The sequence below is a fragment of the Aythya ferina genome (genome assembly GCF_964211825.1).
Source record: "Aythya ferina genome assembly, chromosome: 4".
Classification (NCBI taxonomy): Eukaryota; Metazoa; Chordata; class Aves; order Anseriformes; family Anatidae; genus Aythya; species Aythya ferina.
The window spans coordinates 60,698,172-60,719,241 of NC_140300.1; the positions used below are offsets into that span (position 1 = coordinate 60,698,172).

Here is a 21,070-nt window from a genome sequence, read left to right on the forward strand (position 1 = left end):
CCTAAGTATCAATCAAGTTTCAGTGTTTGTCCAGTAAGAATATGCTGTTCTTATATGTATATATCTTAGTAAGCATTGGATCATTTAGTTGCCTTGTTTCATCCAGCCTTTTGCAGTGGCCCTTTTTAAATTTCCATCTAGATCAAAACAAAGAGCATTTTGAAGTTCTTTTCACCATCAACACACTTTTAGTAAACATGAGGAGCTACTAATAAAAGGAAACCTTTGTCTTTCTTCCTACAGGATATTTTCCTCTGTATGTTTTTTCAAAGTATAGAAACGACATCGTGTTTTTCTAATATTACACTACACATAATCAATTGCTTTAGAAAATATTACATTCAGTCTTTAAAATAATCAGTTGCTTGGCTTAGAAGATGTAATTCAAAATCTAGCTTCACCTCCACAATAAAGGTCACTTTTGTACCCTTGCAGAAGGTCCAGCCAAGGAATATTGTGTGCAGTTCACCACTAGGTTGCACAGTTAAATACCACAGTTCTAGGAGAAGTTTTGTCTGTATTTTGTCTTGCTCCTGTCAAAATGAACAGGAGGGCTGGGTTCAGTGAAAACTTTAGCAGAAACTGACTTCATGTGAACTTTTTCATAGGCCCACTGAAATTCCATTCTTAGACACAGGATGGTAGTGTTTCAGAAAAGCAAAATAAATACATCATAGAGAGAGAGTTCAGAGTATTTTTGTACGGCAAATCTTCAGAGATTCAAAAACATAATAATAACAGGGTAATCTTATATTGGACTAGACTTTTGTGTATAATTGTATCTGTCTCCATTTTACTCAAAACTGGTTGCCTGGACTCTCTAGGTGTCTTCAGTCATATTTCAGTTTGCCAGCATCACAAGCCTTGCTATGCTTTGGCTACTAACCATGAAAAAGAATTTATTTTCATGAAAAATGTGCTTTTGGGTCATTGGTTGATGATAAAATAAAACTTAGACCTTTCATTATTGTTTTTTCCATTTCTGTAAATCTGGTAGTCCTTCCTGTTATCATATGGCTGTACACGTTTACTCTTCTGTATTTTGTGGGAGTTCCCTTTCAATTCACCATTTCTATTCTAGCACTCATTACTTTATAGTAGGTCAGATACTGTATTCCTTTTACCTTGTTCTGGATAAGGTTATTTCATAAAGTGAAATGTATATATATTATTGATTGTAGGATGGAATGGGAAATTTGAGAGTCACTAAAAAAGGAATACGACTTGAAGGAATATCTGAATTTCTACTTCCACTATACGTGAAAGAAATCAATTCCCGAAAGGTAGGTGGTTTTTTTTCTTTTTTTCTCCTCTTAATTTATAACTAATACAAATGAGTCTCTTCAGCCGCAAACTACAGTTTCATTCTTACACCTCCTAAATTAGTGATCAGTAGATGTCTGCTTTGAGAATACCTTAACAGTGAAAACTTCCTTCATGTCAAAACCATTTTTTCCCCTGAAACCTTGCCTGTCTGAATAAAAGAAATACCTTATCCTTAAGAAATGAGACTTAAAGTCTGTATATGTTATACCTGAAATGACCATGGCATTGTGAATGGAGCATTTGCCTCCTCATCTGATGTGAAGTTGAGAAATACAAGATTGCTTGTGTGCAAAATATAGTGAAATAATGAAGGATTAGCTAGGGTGATTTTCCCTCCCTCCCTAGTTAAGTACAAGCAATCTTGTTAAGCTGTATAACATCTCTATCATATCATTTTTCAAAGCAAACCATTTTTAATACTGTTTAAATGCAATTGTTTTATCAGTTAGCACAAGGGTATTACAGAGGAAAAAAGACAATCAAAATATTATGCATTCAGAAATTCAGTGTAGTTCATTTTGACTGAGTAGTTTGGACTCATTTGTGCTGTATATATAATATCTCCAGTGCATTAAAAGTAATTTTGAAATAATCAAAATCTCTTCTTTTTACCATACAAATATTAATCTATGATCAGAGAGGAATGTTACAATGGTTTTCAGTCAACCAGGTGCAAAGAACTTTAAGATGCATAGAGCAAAAGTTGACAAGAATGAAAACATATTTACCCTAAGTGCCTTTATGGAAAATTCTTCCTTTAGAATCTGTTGATATCTATCTTCTGTGCGTATAAGAAATGTCTCAAGTACGTTCATAAATGAGATCATGACAGTTTCCCATCTCTCTTAATTAGTTCATTCTCATGTTAATAGATGTGTGAGATGAATGGCAAGTCTCTTGGTCCTTTTTTTTTTTCCCTGTAAAACTACTACCTTTCAATATTTAACAGAGCAGCAATATTGTTCTACATAATGAAAAAATCTTTAATATTTAATTAACAATGTATTCCCCAATGATATTGAATTTTGATCACTTCTTCAACATACGTTCTTTGACTTTTCCACTCACCATACATCCAATTTGATAGAAAATCTTGTGTATAATGTTTATTTTACAGTAGTAGCTAAAAATATGCATTACTAGCTAAGGTAAATCTATATTAAAAAAAAAAAAAAAAAAAAAAAAGTCAATAATACATTTATTTCTAAATAAATGCAAATACCATACCTTTGATATTGACTAGAATGCTGCAAAAACACATCTACTATTAAAAACCCTACAACTAACAAAACAGTCAATGCATAAGTGCATAAATGACTTTTTAAGTAGCAAACACTTCTGCCAAGTCAATCAGTAAGACCAGATTCTGCCTCCTGAAAAAGGAAAGGCATCTACAATGGGGAACTTTAGCTTTATTATTTTTTCCTAGACCACTTTGCCATGAAAAGGCACTAGTACGTCTAAAATAATTTCTATAAACTTCTAATATTTCCTTTATAGTTTTGAAGCTAAAGAATTGATTAAATCAACTAGAATATTTTGTGTTTTATCTATTTCTAAATAAATAAAATACTTTAAGGTTGCTGTTAGACCTTCATACTGAGTACAACAAATCCTTTTAAAAGCAGGCCTAAAGCATGAGCTTGTTTAGTACGAATATTCCAATCTGTAGACCTTGTGAAATCTTTGTAAAATTCCCAGGCTGTATAACCTGTACCTGCACTCTTCAGGGAAACATACCTTTTTCCTAGAGATTGCAGAACATTATTCATGGTTTGTGCTTTTTTCCTAGTTCCTTTCTACAAGTGGATGGTGTCTATTATTGTTCCATGTCCAGTACGTGAGAGTTATGATTTGCGATGTTTGCTTGCACAGGGCTTCATATTGTAGAACATTGTTTCTTAAGAAATAAAGGTGAAAATTTCTGTTTCACGCGGATTCAAGTAGGGTCCCAACTTCACTCAGAACTCCAAAAAAAAAAAAAAAAATCTAAGGAAAAAATGCATGCAAATTTAAGTACTATCAAGGAGCAGAACCCAAAGTGTAACAGTAGCCTAACACAAGGTCACTTTAGTCCTGTGAGGCTCATGAAAACAGATTTTAAGTGCCCTCAAACCAACAGAGTAGATCATTAGCTAGACAAAATATTTTACCTAAAACATTATTGGTTTTGCAGATCTACTGATACCTATCTAGTACCATTAAAGCACTCATTATCTAGCTAAAAAAGTAGTATGTATGTGTACTTAGTTCTCATCTCGCAGTACTCGTGAACCAGATGCACATCCCAGCCCTTTGCAAGCTTGTTCAGTAATTATTGTGCTAAAGTTTAGCTTGTGGTGTATGTTAATGTGAATGGCATGAGGGAGTGATGAAAACAACCCTGGAGCTCTGTTAAGCTTTAAGGCAGGCGTTTGCAGCAACTCTGCATGGAGTGTCCCCAGGTATATGGCATCTGCATGTGACATTAGCTCTTTTGTCACTTACAGAATTGAACTTGGTGCTGTAGAAATCTAAGTGTGAGCCACATTTCTGAGCTCTCATTATAGTCAGTAGAGACCTGGTCAATACAGACAGTGGGCTCTGAAGAGCACACCAGCTGTTAGTACTTGCTTTGGGTGTGATAACGAGGGTGGGGAGTGCTTCCTCTCTTCCCCCTCTTTCCATAGAAGTACTTATGATTGAAGTTTGATGCATACAGGAATTAAAATGTACCATGCAATCCAAAACACATTTAAAACTCTATGTTTGCTGTCTTTTACATGCATATTTTATTTATTTTCTGAAAGGAGAATTTGCTCTTTAAGTAAATTTACTTATTCCCCTTTAAAAGAATGGAGACAATGAAGTGACATCACTCAATTAAATCCTGAAACAAGCTGTAGTGTGTTTAGTAAGTTTTTTTGTGGAACAGGTGTATTTCCTCTGCATGGTTTGTTGAATGAGACTCTCCCGGGAGGTTTGTGCAGGGCTGTCAGCCCTGCAGGTCAGGGCTTTACCACTTTCCCACCACACGGTACAACGCAGAGCTAGGTGGGAAGACCAGTGATGTTATCAGCAGGATGCAGCAGAAGATGCACTATGTTGTGACTAAGAGGTATGAGCGGAGTTTTTGTGCTTATATGGGAGCTGATAAAATTTTAGTTAGCTAGATTTGGAGCTGATAAAACATGTTTACTGATAGCACAGGGTTCACTTTTGATTCTGATAGTGAACTACTTCTGATAAGAGACCTGGAGAAGTCTGTTGGGTAGCTAGGCTGAACTGAGCTCTTTGTTGCCACAGTTTCAATATTAAGGGTGGCTAGGTATAATACCATAAAGCTCACATGTGCCTACACATGTTGAAATGAGTGCTTTTGTCTGCAGTATGCCTGGATCCTGAAATAGGATTGTTTATGCAAGGTTGAATGCAAACCTGAAAGTCCTATTTAACAAAAGAGCTGTATTGAACTTTGTATATAGGTTGAAGAATCGCCTTTTGTCTCGTGAATGTTTCATTGTGTTCTGGTTTAACCCTGGCAGCGGAACTCCACCACAACCACTCTCTCACTCCCACTCCTCAAAGGGAAAGAAAGGGGAAGAAAATATGATGAAAAGGTCTCAAGGGTTGAGATTAGTACAGGGAGATCACTCAACTGTTATCATCATGGGCAAAACAGACTCAGAATAGGGAGAATAATACAATTTACTGCTTCTCACTAGCAGACTAGAATGCTGAGAAACTAAAAGCAAATTAAAACATGTTTCCCCATATACCTTCTTCTACCTCTTCCTCACAAGTTACATAGGGGAATGGGGGCTGCGGTCAGTCCCTGACACTTCATCTCCGTCGCTCCTTCACAATCACTCTGCCTCTGCTCCACGTGGGGTCCCTCCCTCCTCGGGGTCTGCAGGGCTGGTTCTTACTCCTGTCTTCCAGCTGCTGTTGTGCAGCTTTTTTCTTTTTTTTTTTTCCTTTCTGAAATCTGCTCTTCTGGAGGCCCAACCAGCACCAGTCACTGGCTCGGCTCTGGCCAGCAGTGGATCCCTTTGGAGCTGGCTGGAGCTGGCTCTGATCCAACATGGGGCAGCTGCTGGGCTCTGCTCACAGAGGCCACCGCTCCAGCCCCTTGCTTCCAAACCCCTGCCAAGTAAATGCAATGCACATTGAAATCCTGAATATTAAAGATAAATGCTAAAATAGTTGGAGTTAACTGGAAAACAGATATGCATTAATTCTTAAAATAAATAAATAAATAAAAACTTCTAATTTATAATATTTCTAACTTAGGATATTATCTCCCACCATTATACAACTTTTGATTGAGAAGTAGTAATGAAAACTTCAGGTCTGTGGTTAACTGAATATTCATTCAGGCTTTGGCTGTAGAATTTATACAGATCAGAAGACTGCTCAGAGCATGCTGTTTCCCTAACCTTGGTCCTTTTGGTTAGCCATTTCTGCTACGTTTTACCACTGTGCTTTCTATGGACACCAAGAGTGTGTGTGTTGTGTCATGAAAAAAGAAAAAGAAAAAAAAAAAAAAAAAAAAAGACTGAAATATTCTACACAAAATTTCTTGTTTTCACCAAAATAAATCTGTAGTTTCAAAAAATTGCTTAACTGCATGTCAGAACCTGAGTTGTTAAGGGCTCGTTTGATCCTGAGGTGACTTCTTTATAACCCTGGAACAAGAGTACATGTACTTTATTGTTGAATTTTACTGTTTATAGACTTCTGATCAAATTACCAGGCTGAAAGCAGACATTAAGGCAGTGTTGTATTTTCCATTCCATATGTCACTTGCATTGGTCTGGTGCAAAGAAATAATGCAAACTAAGTTCTAAGATAATTAATTAGATGTGTGATGTTAAATAACACACAATGCAATAACCTAAATTACTACAATATTTCTGTTCTTCAGTATTCTTTATCATCCTGCTCATGGATCCATGCTACCACATTTGTGAATAGAAACAATAAAAGCACTTCATGGTGTATTCTTCAGAATGCATTTTTGGCTTCACTGATCTTTTTCATTCACATATACAGTACTTAAATGTCGAAGAAAATCAAATTTTCTCTTTGTTAAACAGTCTCTCTTACAAATAAGGCAAGTAATTTATTGCCCATCAAACTAGGGGCAGTGGAGTACTGTTTGGTGTTTTTGTTTTTTTTTTCAGTATAATTAACAAGGTTAAAAGTTATTTCCTGAGTTTGTTTTCAACATATACCCCTAGAGAATACAATTTAATGATTTAGTTAAAAGTCATTAGAAAAAAATCTATTAAATGAGAAACATGGAATGAATATAAACTAACCAAACACACAAAACTCTGAGAATTCCCTATATGTCTTATATTTTTAAATATTTGATTTTCTCGTAACTAAGGAAAACAAATGTTTTGACAGATATGTTGAAATTTTAAGGAGACTTCAAAGCAAAACTTTACTTTAGGGTACCCTAATGGCATTTCTTTCTGGCTGTACAGAAATGCTGAATCTGTTTCAGGTTAGTTTAAGAGCAAAATATTTGGTTATCAAAAGAAACAGTTCTCCTTTCAGCAGCTGGTTTTAGGCTTTCACTAATAGCTAAGCTGTTGACCTGTAGAGACCATGAATTTTCTTCCAGAGTATCTGTATGCACCTAAATTGGGTATATGTCCTGAATTGTCTTAACAGGCTATAACTAAATTTATACATACAGAAAAGGTCAAATATTTCTGGTGACTGTGACTAATGAGGTAATGGTTTTATTTTGAAATGCCATATCCTAGATGAATATTTAGCAAGATATTCAGCATCTGTAAAACTTAGCTGAAACTTAGTAGTGTGTGTCGAAGTTGAAAATCAGCAAAGCGATTATGAATAGGCGATCAATGGAGTTTGTAGACTGATTTCCAAAGTACTGATTTCCAAAAGCGTAACACATATGTGACTTATCTGAGATTCTTTAAAGTTACACATTTTTTAGCTTCTCTCTCATTCTTTTTTTATCTATGTAATTACACTAGTCATGAGTTAATATGTCTGAGTTACTGAAAGTGACTGTGCTGATAGCTCAATTAGAAATATGTTTTTAACTTTTTTTTTGTTTGTTTGTTTCACTGCGGTTGGGTTCATAGAAATCCCAAGTAAAGTGATATCTTAATAATTTTGGGAGGTATTAGAAGTGCTAGAAGGCTTCTGTTCTCCAGGCTGAACTGCTCTGTGTCCCTCAGCCTGTCTTCATAGGAGAGGTTCTCCAGCCTTTTTTTTTTTTTTTTTTTTTTTTTTTCCAGATTGTACAAGCCTAGACTGAAGGGAGCTCCAGATACTTTCTCACAAAAATCATGTAGAGGAGAATAATCACTTCCCTCTACCTGCTGGCTATGCTGTGTCTAATGTAGCTCAAAATGCCATTAATCTTCATTGCCACAGGTGTTCCACTACTGGTTTGTGTTTAATTTGTCCACCAGCACTTCCACCCCACCTTCTCTTCAAGATCCTTTCTAGATCCTTTGTTATACTTTTGCTATATCTTCAAGATACTTTGCTTTACTTTGGTCCCCAGCCTATATAGGTACATAAGTTATTCTATCCCCAGTACAGGACTTTGTATTTGAGTCTGAGCTTCTCTCTCCAAAGTGGTTACGAAGAAGCGTTTCAGGAGATCGCATCAAAAGCCTTGCTGAAGCAGAGGAAAGACAATGGTCTATTGAGTTAGTAATCTTGTTACACAAGACAACCAGATAAGTAAGCCCACATTTTTTTCCCAAACACCTTATTTTCCTTTTTCTGCTTTGTGGTGATTTTCAGGGGATCTTCTCCATAGTCTTTACCTTAACTGAAGTGAAGCTGTCTGGGCTATAGTTACCCAAGTCACCCATCTTGTCCTTCCTGAATGGGAGTCTGATATTTCTGATTTTGCTGTCACCAGAGTTATCCGCAATTATCTGCAGAATTAACTTCAAAGATGTTAAACGTTGATGACAAGCACCATGAGATGTGGGCCTTCTGGTCTAGAGGACTAGCTAGTGTTAAGTTCAGTTTGGTTAAATTGTCAAGCTGGAAAAGATGTTCATAATCTGTTGTGAAGTCCTGCAAGGATCTTGTATTTGCTAATGTGGGGTTTCAAGAGGAGGAACAGGTTCCCTCAGCCTGTGCCCGAGCATATTCTTCTGAAAAATCAAGGCTTTTTTTTTCTTTTTATTTTTAGCTATCTTTTCTATTTTCTGCTCTTTTCTCCTCTATCAGAGGCTCTGTTGCCATGCAGTAAAAGTAGTTTGAGTCCTGCAGTTCTACTACTACTGAGATATAGAGATATCAGGGAAACCCCAATTAGGAGATGTTGGTGACCACCATCAAAAAATCACAAAGGTACCTAAGAATCTGCCACCAGTATGAAGTGCAATGCTTGTTTCTGCGGTTAAATGTCACATATCTCTGATAGAATCTGAAATGCTCCCCTGTTCTTTTTTATTTTTTTGATACCTACTCTTCAGCATTGCCCTTGGGATCACTCACTTGTCACTGAAAATAAAGTCATTATGATGGCATAAAGGGCTCCTTAACTCATTTTGGCTCTCAACACGATGTAGTTTCAATGTACTGAAAACCCAGTGTCAGTTTATTGGCTATGAACAAGATATAAGGGTTTCTTTAATCACAAGCTTTGCCAAGGGACAAGTCACACATATTTGTTGGTGGTCTCTGTAGGGACTGCCACTCTGAAATTGAGTTGGCTGTACTCACTCTTCACTGACAGCTGGTAAGACCTTCATCATTCATGATTTTGCCCTTGATTTGCTATACTTCACTGAAACCTGTCTAGAGGTCATCCAATTGTGCAAGTCTGTCTTTTGAACACATCATTCTTTCATGTCAGTCTGGACTTCTCTTTTTATTACTGTGATTTGTTGTTCATTGAAGGAGAATGTCTGCTTGTTATACTGAAAAATCTGATTTAATATTACCTGAGCTCTTTATTTTCATTGATTACAACTCATGAATAAAGTCAAGAGTGACTGTATCTACCAAATTGTATGCCACCTTGAAGAACTGAATTTGATTCGGGAGCAATTCTTCAGGCAGAAGTGGCAAGTTAATTAAGTAGAAACCATTGCTTTAGTAGAAAGTTGCTTAAGTATAAACTGTTGCTTTTTATTTGTTCGTTTTTCTTGGTGGTATTATTGTTTTTGGTATCAGTTGCATCTTCAGTTTTAAAGTACTTCCTTGGTGGAATGAATCTATGTTCCACTGGGGAAAATTTCACTGAAACTCTGTGATATTTCAGTTTGGTGATCATCATATCCTGTGTCTGATCCTAACAGTCATTCAAACTGATTTTGCTATGAGCTGTTTTAACTCTGTAGGGCTTCTGAAACTGAGAAATGACTTCTTGGTGGTTTAAAAATAATTCATATTTAAAATGAAGTACAATTACTATTAATATTTCCATAGACAGTATGATCCATACTAGGAATATAAAAAGCAGATGTCTTGTAAAGACTGGAAAAGAAGAAAAAATATATATTTATCTCTTTATGCAGGTATTTATGCATGTTTCTAGAGGGAAACAATATTTATCCTTCCCATGTCATTTTATAAACTTCAGGTAGCCCTTTTTCTGCTCCTCTGTAGAAACCCTAGAACTATGGATGCACAGATGATTTAAAAATAAAAATTAAAAAAAAAAAAAAAAAGGCGGGGGAGAGGATAGATGTTAGGGGAAAAAAAAAACATCCTTGTAAGCCTCCTTGTAAGCCATCAAGTACGAAGTACATAATTTATTTCCCCCAAAATAATGCCATCTGTTAGCCCTGGTGTGGGGACTAGTGAATTTCTTACAAGTCATGCTGTGCCCTTATTTGTACTCTTTTGGTAGGCAAAGACAATATTTTTTCCAAAGATATCATTGTAATCAGTGTGCTTTTTAAGTTAGGAGGAGACTTAACTCACATTCAAAGACTTGGTGTGTTAACAACAAAGCCCTCTGAAATAAAACTATGCATCTAATACTGTTGGGAGCTGTCAGCATGGAGTTATGAAGGAGAAATCATACCTGACCAACCTGACAGCTACCTACAACAAGCTTTCTACAGCAATGAGTGTGGTGGATGAGAACAGCTAATGTTGATTATATTGCCTTTAACAAGGCTTTTGACCCTGTCTCCTATCACATCCTCTAGGGATGAAGTACACATCAAATAAGGGAGGCTAGAAACTGAATTGCTGGGCTTGAAAGGTTGTGCTTAGTGGCACAAAGCTCAAATGGAGGCCAGTCACTTGTGCTGTACTCCTGGCATTGATACTGGGGCCAGCAGTGTTTAATTTCTTCATTAATGACCTGGACCTGGAACATTTCCAGCTGAGAAATACGATGTATATGATGTACACTGCTTACTACATGATAATAGAGAAAATTAATGAGCATTCAGTAGTTTAAGATGAAGAAAATAAGAACGTGTCTTACCTTGACTACTTGTAGTGAAATTCTGAGTACAAGTTACAGTATAATCATCACATCTACTTTGACATTCCCTGATTAGGACACTGTTCCTCTCTTACAGGAATGAAGTGCTTTGTCCTCCACAGCTTCTGATAGCTGATTACTACTGGCAGACATCACAAGGATGGTGTTTAGATGGTGTTTATAATACTGTCTATCTCCTGTTTGGAGAGAGCTTTTTGTTTTCTCACTAGTCAGTGCAACCCAAGTTGTTTTTTACTGCTTTCAAAATCTACAACATTCATTCATTTTTTTCTCCCCTGCCCCCCCCCCATATGAGTAGGCACATCTTATAAATTTATGCACAATGCTTTAAAATTACTGGTCAGTCTTAAGAATTGGAGCCTTTATTCAAGATACAAAGTGTGCTTTTTGAGTTTTTACTATATAATCTGTTCTTCTTATAAGAAATAGATCATGGTATAAACCTCCTGTTTCTGAAACAACTTGTCACCAGCAATGAAATTTTCTTCTTTGAGAATGCTCTTCCAGAGTATATTTGTTTATTTTTTACTATTCCCTAAGGGAGGTTCCCATCCATCTCATACTGTGATTTAAACTTCAGACTCCTTCTATACTTCTGAAATCCTTACCTCAATGACTTAATGACTTGTTTTTTTGTTGTTGTTTTTGTGTTTGGTTTTTTTTGTTTGTTTGTTTTTTTTAATGCTGCCAAATCAATTTCTCAGAAAAACTGTTAAGCTGCCATACATTTTAGGAAGCAGTGTGACTGCAGCATTACCTATAAAGAGGGAGTATCAAATTAAAATAAAGTATGGAAGATAAATAAGTACAAGTACTACATTTTTTAAAATAAAGTAATAAAGAATTACTAAAATATTTGCAGGTGCAGCAACCAACATTTTAAATCAAAAATTATTTTTTCCCATTTTCCTTATGGTAGTCAGTGCAAGAAATATAGCAGTACTAGCAGTATGTTGTTAATTCAATCCATCTTTACAAAAAAAAAAAAAAATGATGGAGTAATAATTTTTCTTTTTAGATGTAAAATATATATCTCCCACTTTTCACCATCAATTTCAAAGCATTATGCTTTGAAATCTTTCTTAAGGTTGTTGCTCAAAAGCAGTTTTGAATGTATTATTTAAATAAGTAAAATGGAAGTGCTGGTTACTTCAGAAGAGGCACAGTGTTTTGATACTGCCCTGCATCCAGAAGAGATAACAAGTAGCACTAAGATTACTTGAAAATATTACTGGCTTGAAGATCATTTTCATGATACTAATTGGACAAAGCAAAACAATTTTATATCTTTTCATTACAAAAGCAAGCATAATGTTGTTACCTGTATTACATTTTAGAAGTCAACTATAGCAGCAATACGTACCCTAGCCCATAAATGTATGTTCCCTTTCTATAATAAAGTAGAATTTAAAAACTCAGCAGTGATCAGACTATGCGTTATTTGAAAAAGCTTAGAATTTTAGAAAACCTAACCAATAAATAAATAAATAAAATAGGGTTGTACCTAGGTGTGTTTCAAGGATATACCTCAAGTTATAGAAAAGATCTCCAACTACACAAAAACTAGTGCATTGACATATGAGACAAACTAAGGGTAAGATTTTTTTTTTAGAAATTCAGTGATAAATAAATACTGGAAATAACTTTAGAAAATAGGTGTTAGAATTTTAGAATTTATGAGTGGAATTGGGGTAAAGAGAACTCACACGGAAAGCAGAAGTCTTATAATAGAAGCAGCTGAGCAAGTAAGCATCCTGTACTGGAATTGGTAATTACGGTTTCAGCATTAAGATTGTACAAGAAACATCTGGGGATTTACAGTAAAGTTGGCTCTTGGGCTTCAGCCAAAGGCTCATTTGTTTCTTCAGCTGAATTCAAATCAGTCGTTCTGCTAAGAAAGTAACTGCAGTTCACAGGGTTTGTTAATTTAGGGTGGCAATCTGTCGTGCACAATTCTGCCAACAGCTACTACAGTATGCTCTTGCGGAAGTCTTTGCAAGTATGAATGGTAATTGCAGTAGCATGGGTGTAGGCTAGTGAAATGTTTGCTGGTCTGGAGCCTAATTATTTTTTAAAAACACGAAGTTATTGTATGTCATTTTCATTAGTAAAAGTGAAATCTTGGTTGATACTAATCTTGGCACTCCAATAGCGATCTACATGAAAAGTGTCACAGTAATTTTTAGCAGAAAGGAAAACTGAAGTTTACACTAAGAATATAGAATGAGTAGAAAAATATTTTTTTTTCTCTTGCTAGAATCAAGATATAAATAAAAGATCTCTTAAAAATGTTTGGGTAAAGTTTATTTTTGTCTCTGAGTTTCTCCATTGGTATCCGTCAGCTCGGAATCTTCCTGTAAATCAAATCTGTGGTGTCTCTGACTAAGATAAATAACTATAGAATCCCTAAAGACAAGTCCTTGATACTTGTCTTGTCATTTTAATAAAATGTAGGCACTTTGGAATGACTACTTCTGGTAGGCTGATCTAAAACACTTGACACAGAAAACTTGGAAAGGTTTTTGGTTTTTTGTTTGTTTGTTTGTTTGTTTTTGTGAGAGCATGTACTGTATGTTCTACAAGTAGAAAATCTGGTTTTAGAAATATTTTAGCAAAAATATCAGTACGACTATTTAAATCTGGGATACTACAGCACATTCTTTTAGGATGCAGGTGTTCTTCTGTTGGTAAGATATACTGCACTGGCATGTGCCAGTGTTTTGCAACACTGATTCGCATTGAACTTGGATACTAATTTTTGAGTAGCTTGATTAATTAGCATCAATAAGGGCAATATAATGTTTTTGGTGAGGAAAATTGTATGTCAGTGTCCAAATTGAACTCCTGTATTGCACAGGTGAGGCAGAGGGATTTCCTGAAAGCAGCTGATACAAGGATGAAGTGTTTCTTCTTTATCTTACGTTAATGGGTGATGATTGAATAGTAAGAAAAAAATGAAGAAAATATGCATGGAAGAAAATAAACAGTATGTTAGGGATAAGTAGTGTTTGTACTTAACAGCGGAACTTGCTGTTCATTTCTTTTTCTCCAAGATTTCTTTCCATTAGTTGAAATGCTTCAGAAGTTTTTATGTACACAAAACAAACAGAAAATTAATATGAACATCTGAACTGTTTTCAGTAAAGTATGCTAAAAGACATGTTTTACCCTCCCAAATGGAAGACAACATTTTTTCTTAGCTTTGTGCTTTGTTCTTAGTTTCAAGGCATTTCTCAACTACTCTTTGCAGTAGTAGAGGAACATTAAGAAAACTATTTCAGTCTACAAATACAATCAGTGCTAGTATTTCTGTATTTCTGGCTTATTTTTTCTGTACCTTTCTAAGGTTGCTGCTGTTTGTTTGTTTGGGATTTTAACCATGGATTTCAGCAATTTGGTGTAATTGCCAGTTGAAATATTGGAAGAGACACCTGGTGAGCATGGTATAGATGCTTTGTGTGAATTCAGTAGCCTAAATCAATAACTACTACTATGTAGAACTTTTTGTCATGTGCATAAATTACAGGAACAATAACAGGAATAAATCTGATTTTCACCTATAGTTTACCATTCAGATGACAGTATCTGTGTACAACTATATTAATGGATCTCTACAGTCTTCAGTTTAGAGGCTGTGTGTTTCATCCATATCCCTCTCTCTTAGTGCATGCAGTAAGAACCAGGTGGGCACCAAACACCTTATCTCCCATGTATTTCCTTTCTACTCAAGAAACACCTAAGGATGGAGAACATGTCCTTGATGCATGATATGCATGACACTTGGGTGAGGATCACAAGGTATGCTGCATATTTCAAAAGGAGTCACAGATACATCCAGCATAACAAACATACCCTTGCTTCTAAAATTCCTCCCATTTAATAAACTGAATACTAACATGGAACAAACACAGGAACTGAATGAAGTAAATAAACACAAACCAATCCTTACCTGTGTGTGATTCCAAAATCTAAAATCTAAAATATGCCTCAACTCTAACCTAAAAATACCTTTCTGTCTGGGAAGAGTCCAAAAGCCCTTCAGTTCTCGTATGGCAGTGGTGGAGGTTATCCTTTATGAGACACTTGTTATAATCATCTGAGATATTCAATTTCTTATATGTGGATTTCTGTCTGAAAAAATAAGAGACATTCAGTTGCACACTTGGGTCAAATTTCAATCCATTAACAAAATTTTTTCTTTCACATCATTTTTCCTTAAAGCAGACTAATCCTAGATTAAATAATTAAAAATATTAAGCATATGAATATTTCTCATTTTAGTCATATTATGGTCAATAGACACTTCCACGTTTATTTTGATGTTCTGCCATCTGTGATTTTTATACTTTTGTTGTAGTATTTTAATAATAATTTAACAATGAAATAGAATATTTTATTATTTTTTAATTATTTTTAATAGGTCAGGTAAACACTTACTCTTAAATATAAGTGGCAGTGAATTACTACTTTCCAGTAGCAGGGCACACATAGTATCTCAAAATTTAGTGTTTATCTTGCAGTTCTTTTCAAGTGTGATTCTAGCTCTTTAAAACAGAATATTATCTAATCCATATCATCCCATATAGCATTTCAGTTTTCATCTAGAGGTGTACTTTTGAAATGCATCTCCTGAGGATCTTCTATTACTGTCCTTTGGTACACATTATGGCATGGTCTGGCACATGCAAACTCTACTCCATTTGTGCAAAACTTAACTGCAATATGCTGACCTAGCCCACCTCAGAAAATATAAGTCGTATGAACATTAGGTGTTCAGCACCAAAAGTTTCATTCTAGAAGCCCATTCTAATTGCATGCTGTTCATGTAGGTATAAAAAAAATTCTGTTTTTGCTAAGTTATTCCTGTAGTCTTAAGCAGAAGACCAGAAGACTTAATTAATATTTTCAGCTTTTCAGCTGGCACCTCACAGACACTTTGGAGAGTTATCTGTGATTAAAAAAAAAAAAAAAAAAAAAAAAAAAAAAAAAAAAAAAACTGTTAAAGAAATCTCTGAAGACTGAAACTTCCAAACCAGAAACATTACTGGTTATCCTGTGAATAAATAATAATAATAATAATTAAAAAAAAAAAAAAAAAAAAAAAAAACTTTTCAGTTTTGACTTCTAAAAGTTCATTAGTTTCTTTTCTTAAAGCTCTTAATTATATTAGACTTTGAGCATCTGTTCTTCCTGCTTGTCTGTAAAAATAAGAAACTTTAAGTAAGGTTCAGTGGGCAAAGAATTTGCATAGAATTAGAATCTATTTATCCATACGTGTATGGTTGTCCACAAATTTCCACAGAAATACCTTTTTTTTTGTTGTTCAGCTTTCTAAAGGATTTTGTCCTTTGTTTTTTTTTGTTACATGGTGTGGGTTTTTGTTTGTTTGTTTGTTTTGTTATTGTTATTCAGCCCTTTTAGGATCTTCATGTGTCTAACATCTCTTTAAGTAATAAGCTTTAGAGTTTATTTTACAATCCAGTGTTGACCCAGTCATTCAAAAGTGGTGATTTTCCCACTCTATTTAGCTTTGGCGTGTCCTCATCTTTAATATTATATGCAGTTCTGGGCTCCACAAAGGATGGGAAAGTCCTTGAAAGCATCCAGAGGAGGGCCACAAATCTGGCAGAAAGCACATCTTGTAAGAGAATGAGGACACTTGGGTTGTCCTTTCTGGCAAAAAGGATTCTGAGAGGTGACCTCACAGTTCTCTGCAATGTCCTGAGGAAGGGCAGTGGAGAGGGAGATGCTGGCCTCTGATCCCTGGGAGCTGATAATAGGATGCATGGGAATGGCACAAAGCTGAGCCAAGGGAGGGTCAGGCTGGATGTTAGGGACAATTTCTTCACTGTGAGGGTGGTCAGACACTGGAACAGGCTTGGTAGAGAGGCTGTTGATGCTCTACACCTGCCAAGTGTTCAAGAGACTTTTGGATAATGCCTTTAACTTTTTTTTTTTTTTTTTTTTTTTTTTTAACATGCCGCTTTAACTTTTGCTTAGCTGTGAAGGAGGGACTTGGACTAGAACTTCGTGGGTTCTTTCCAATTGAATTATTCTATTTTGTTCTGTTCTAATGTCTCAGGATCAGAATATCTTGGGAAATTTTTATTATTTTCACTGTACTTACAAGATAAACATTTGCTTCACTGATGAATACAATTGTCTTTTTCAATAAACTTAGTGGTTTTCCTTGAGTAAACTATTTACTACGTGGTTCATCTTACACAGTAGACTGTAGACACAAGACCTTACTGCCTATTACATGTTTAACCCCTCTTCATTCAATATCTTGGAAGAATCTTTGGTAATTTATTAAATGTTTTGATATTTAACACACAAAATTGCCATTCTAAACAGCATGTTACTTTGTCATAGATCGTGAATGAAATTGTGCTAATAAAAATAAATCATTATTGAACAAAGCTGGGAATTTCAACAATTATCTGCCTAGCCTTTTGCATGTTTTGGCCTTCCAATCTAAGGAAAGATCAAAGGGTAAGGTTGTTAAGACTCTTTGACAGTAAACAAATTAATCTTATTTAGACTGAGGTCTTTAAAGATAAAAGGTTTCTCAGAAGAATGTTGTGCACTCGCAGCCTTTGTGTTTCCTGCTGCTTTTGAAAGGGGTACTGTTTCCATGAGTTATCTGAATGCTTAGAATTTAGACTTTTATTATCTTTATACTATTTGGTTTTGTATTAAGATGGATACAAAGGTTAGGAAAAGCAGAACCAGGATTGTTTGGGGTTTTTTTATGAAGGTTGATAGCTTTTTCCGGGATTTCAGACAAGACAGCTTCAGCACATTTCTTGCTGTAAAACAGGGATAACATCTTTCCCATCTAGGAAGGTTGTAAGGCTAAATACTTCAAGATTTTATGTGCTGTTAGATGATGTGAGCAAATGTGAACATCAGGCACAGTAGTATTAGTACAATGTACAGAAGTCTCATATTAGTATGGAGTATTTATGTCAAGCATCCTGAGTTTATCTATTAATGTCCAATGCCATCAGTTACTGTTATTATTTTGTTTCCCGTCTAGAAGATCAAACTTATAAATGTCATCCTAAGCTTATCCTTCTATAATGATTTATTTCCTGTCTTGAGATAGATGATCTATAAATTGCTTGTGAGACATGATTCTTTTTTTTTTTTTTCTAATCACAAGCTATAAAGAGTAGAACCTAGCATGATTTTGTTGTCTTACTAAAACAATTTTGCTAATGAGACTACAAATGCAGATTCCCTATTAAGAAATGAAACCAATAATGATGTTACTCCTGATTGGGAAAGAAAGATAAACAGCTTTGTTAAAAATTGTTTCTAGCAAATGTCTTCATCTTTTGAGATGCTTCAGGAGCAGGAGCACTAACACTAGTAATAGAGCAAATGAAAGTAAACAGCAGCTCTGTCAAGGTAAGATAGAAAAACAGGAAGATTCAATCCATCCTGCTTGTCTTAAATTCCACAGCAGTACAAGTGAATTTTGACTCTCAGTGAATATATTTATAGTATCTTAAATACCATACTTTTTACAAAATATATATATATATATATATATATTAGAAATACAATGTTATCATATCTATTAACATTTCATAGGCGTGATGTTTCCAACCACTTTTGTTTGCCGTGTTTTCCTTCAAAGGTGTAAAAAAAAAGTCTGGGTAAGACAACAGTATTCAAAGGGTAGCATTTTCTGAGCAACTGAAAGTGTCATTGACTAAGTGGAGCTAAGTCAATGTAGACTTCCCATCTCTGTAGAATATTATTTTTTCTTCATCCTCTGTGAGAATTAATCTTTATCCTTCACAAAGATTAACATAAAACTTTTTGAATCTTTGTGTGCCTGTACTTGTGTTTGTGTTTAAAAGAGGGAGAAAAAGAACAAGTCTCATCAAGTACATAAAGCTGTGGGAGGTTAATATTCAAGTTTCTGATCTTAGTCAAGATGAACTGAGTCAAGAGGACTTCAGTTGCTAAGCTGATGGGTTTGTTTGTTTCTTTCTTTCTGGAAAAGATTGTTCTCTGGTTTTGATTTTAAACTTTGTCTTGCAAAATTTCATCTGATTTCATGTAATAGTTCCTAACTAGTTTGTTTCCAGACATCTCTGAAATTTCCAGAATTAGTGAGGAAGACCTTCTTGGTCTGCATACTTTTAAAGCACAGCAAAAGCTAGCAAGCAGTTTCTAAGAGAGCTTGTGAAGTTTAGAAATGCTTATTTTGGAAGTATTTCCTGATTAAAGCGTTTGAACTTCTACCTGTTTGCTTGGCAGCCAATGCAGTGGGCAAGGCTCAGGTAAAAATTCTATACTCTGGGAAAGTACTTGCACCTTTGAGTTTTATTTTACCTTTTGGAATTGCAGAAATTGTCTAATAGTGCTTTATGGTGTAGGTGAAAATCTTGGGCTGAAAGATACAGGACTACAGGCTGTTGGCTGGCCTCCAGACTCATCTTGAGGATGGCCACTTTTTTTCTGGCTCTAGGATCCCAAGATGTCTAGAGTGTTTTAGGTTTAGCTCTTTTACATTTGGTGGACCACCATTGCAAATATTTGATTTCTTCAAAAATTTTAATGTTTTTGAAGATGAGCCAATTTGTAGTATAGGCAAATTGTTCCTTAGCCAGAGGGGAAGACAGGCCAGGAAATTGTTTCCAATGATTATTCTCAACAAAAAGAAGCACACATAATGTAATGGCATACAGGCCAAGTATGAAATTAAATAATATCCACACAATTTCAAGGAGATAAATGGTTGGACATGAAACATTCAACATAACTTGCGTTTTAAAATGAGAGGACTCATTCAGAGGCAGAAGTATCTTAGGTCTGATTCCACAGTGTGCATGCAGACACAAGTGTAAGTGGTATAAAACCATCAATATAAATGTATGTATATATTTTTGAGTAACTTTTGTAGCTCAGGTCAGGCAAATGAGTGATACTTCAAAGAAATCTGTAAAGATAAATTTCCCATAAGGGTTCATCTGATCAGCTGAGATAATTAATTGCAATAGCAATGCATGTTGTTTTGTTTGTTTGTTTTTCATGCAAAATTAATTATTTGTGCCCAATGTTCCATCCCTTTCAACAGCCACACACTGTACGGTCATCTCTCAGACTTCAGATAGTTTTCACTCCCCCTCTTTTCCTATGTAAATTATAAATTATTCTCAGAAGCTCCTGTCTTTACTGTCTTACAGGAAATTCTAGTCATGGCTCTTAGTAATTTCCTCCCCTCCCTGCTCCATTAGGACATACTAAAGAGGCAATTAAAAGAAAAGGAAATCATATGCAAAGCCTGAGCTATTAGTTTTACACCAGCTGAATGCCATTAATTGAATTGAAATAGCCCAGAAAATGGGCCAAATTTAAGTAAAAATATTTTAGAAAAACTGTACTAAACCTGAGCTGTTACTATCACTGGACAGATGAATACACTGAAAGTATTGCTAAATGGTCTGGCCATTTTCTGTATCAAATATATAAAGTAGCTAAACCTGCTTTTGTGAAATCTCTGGGAGCTTGATTTCACTTGAACCAAATAATTGAATTTACATAGATAAAATGACAATATTTATACATCGTTAAGTCCCGATGTGAATCCTGAGAGATCTGTGGTAAATGTTGTCAGTTTAAGACTACAGAAATTCATTTATTACTAGGATGTATCATGTTGCAGGCAAGACTGGTGAGATTTTCTAAATTACAAGGGTCTGCAGAAGTTAACTATAGTTGTGTTTGCATTCCCAACGTACAAGAGATTGGAATTAAAAATCAGTTTTTTAGAAGACAAGTCCTAAACAAGAATGTTTTCTATCATATATGTTTTTCAGCTTGGAGTAAGTAATAATAGTAATAATAATAAAAATGGAAAAAGACTTATTCTTGGTGGCATTTGTGGGGTGTTAATTGGTTGTTTGCTTTTTGTGAAGAGTAGAACTGCAGCATTCTTTATCAGTAGACTTGTTAACTCCATAATTTTTCCATGGATTTTAGGAAAATGACACCCCTGTGAAGAAAGCATGAAATAATGGATAAGGCTTATAGATTTTTGCCAAAATGCAACGGTTGTTAAGTAATTACTTTTTGAGCTAATTCTATTACAGATTAGGATTGCTTCTTCATCAGTAAATTTAAATTAGTAATTTTCCCTAGATATAAGGTAAGACTAGCGTATATTAACCTTTTTAAACTTAACTTTTTAAAAGTATCAGATGGAAGATGCCAAATTAATGCTCATAATAATATTCACTGGCAATGCCCTTGAGCAGAACGATTACC

The 21,070-nt window shown here is 35.1% G+C and overlaps 1 protein-coding gene across 12 annotated transcripts in view; it reads left to right on the forward strand.

Annotated features, from left to right (window-relative positions):
• SGCZ (sarcoglycan zeta) overlaps positions 1 to 21,070 on the forward strand; it is a 449,004-nt gene that overhangs the window by 318,980 nt on the left and 108,954 nt on the right. For all 12 annotated transcript variants that reach the window (XR_014692796.1, XR_014692797.1, XM_084518527.1 and 9 more), the window contains one exon: positions 1,182 to 1,283. Coding sequence is in view for 10 of the 12 variants with exons in the window: in XM_084518527.1 (XP_084374653.1) it covers positions 1,182 to 1,283 (102 nt within the window). In the remaining 2 variants the exon portion in view is untranslated. The remainder of the gene's footprint in view (positions 1 to 1,181; positions 1,284 to 21,070) is intronic.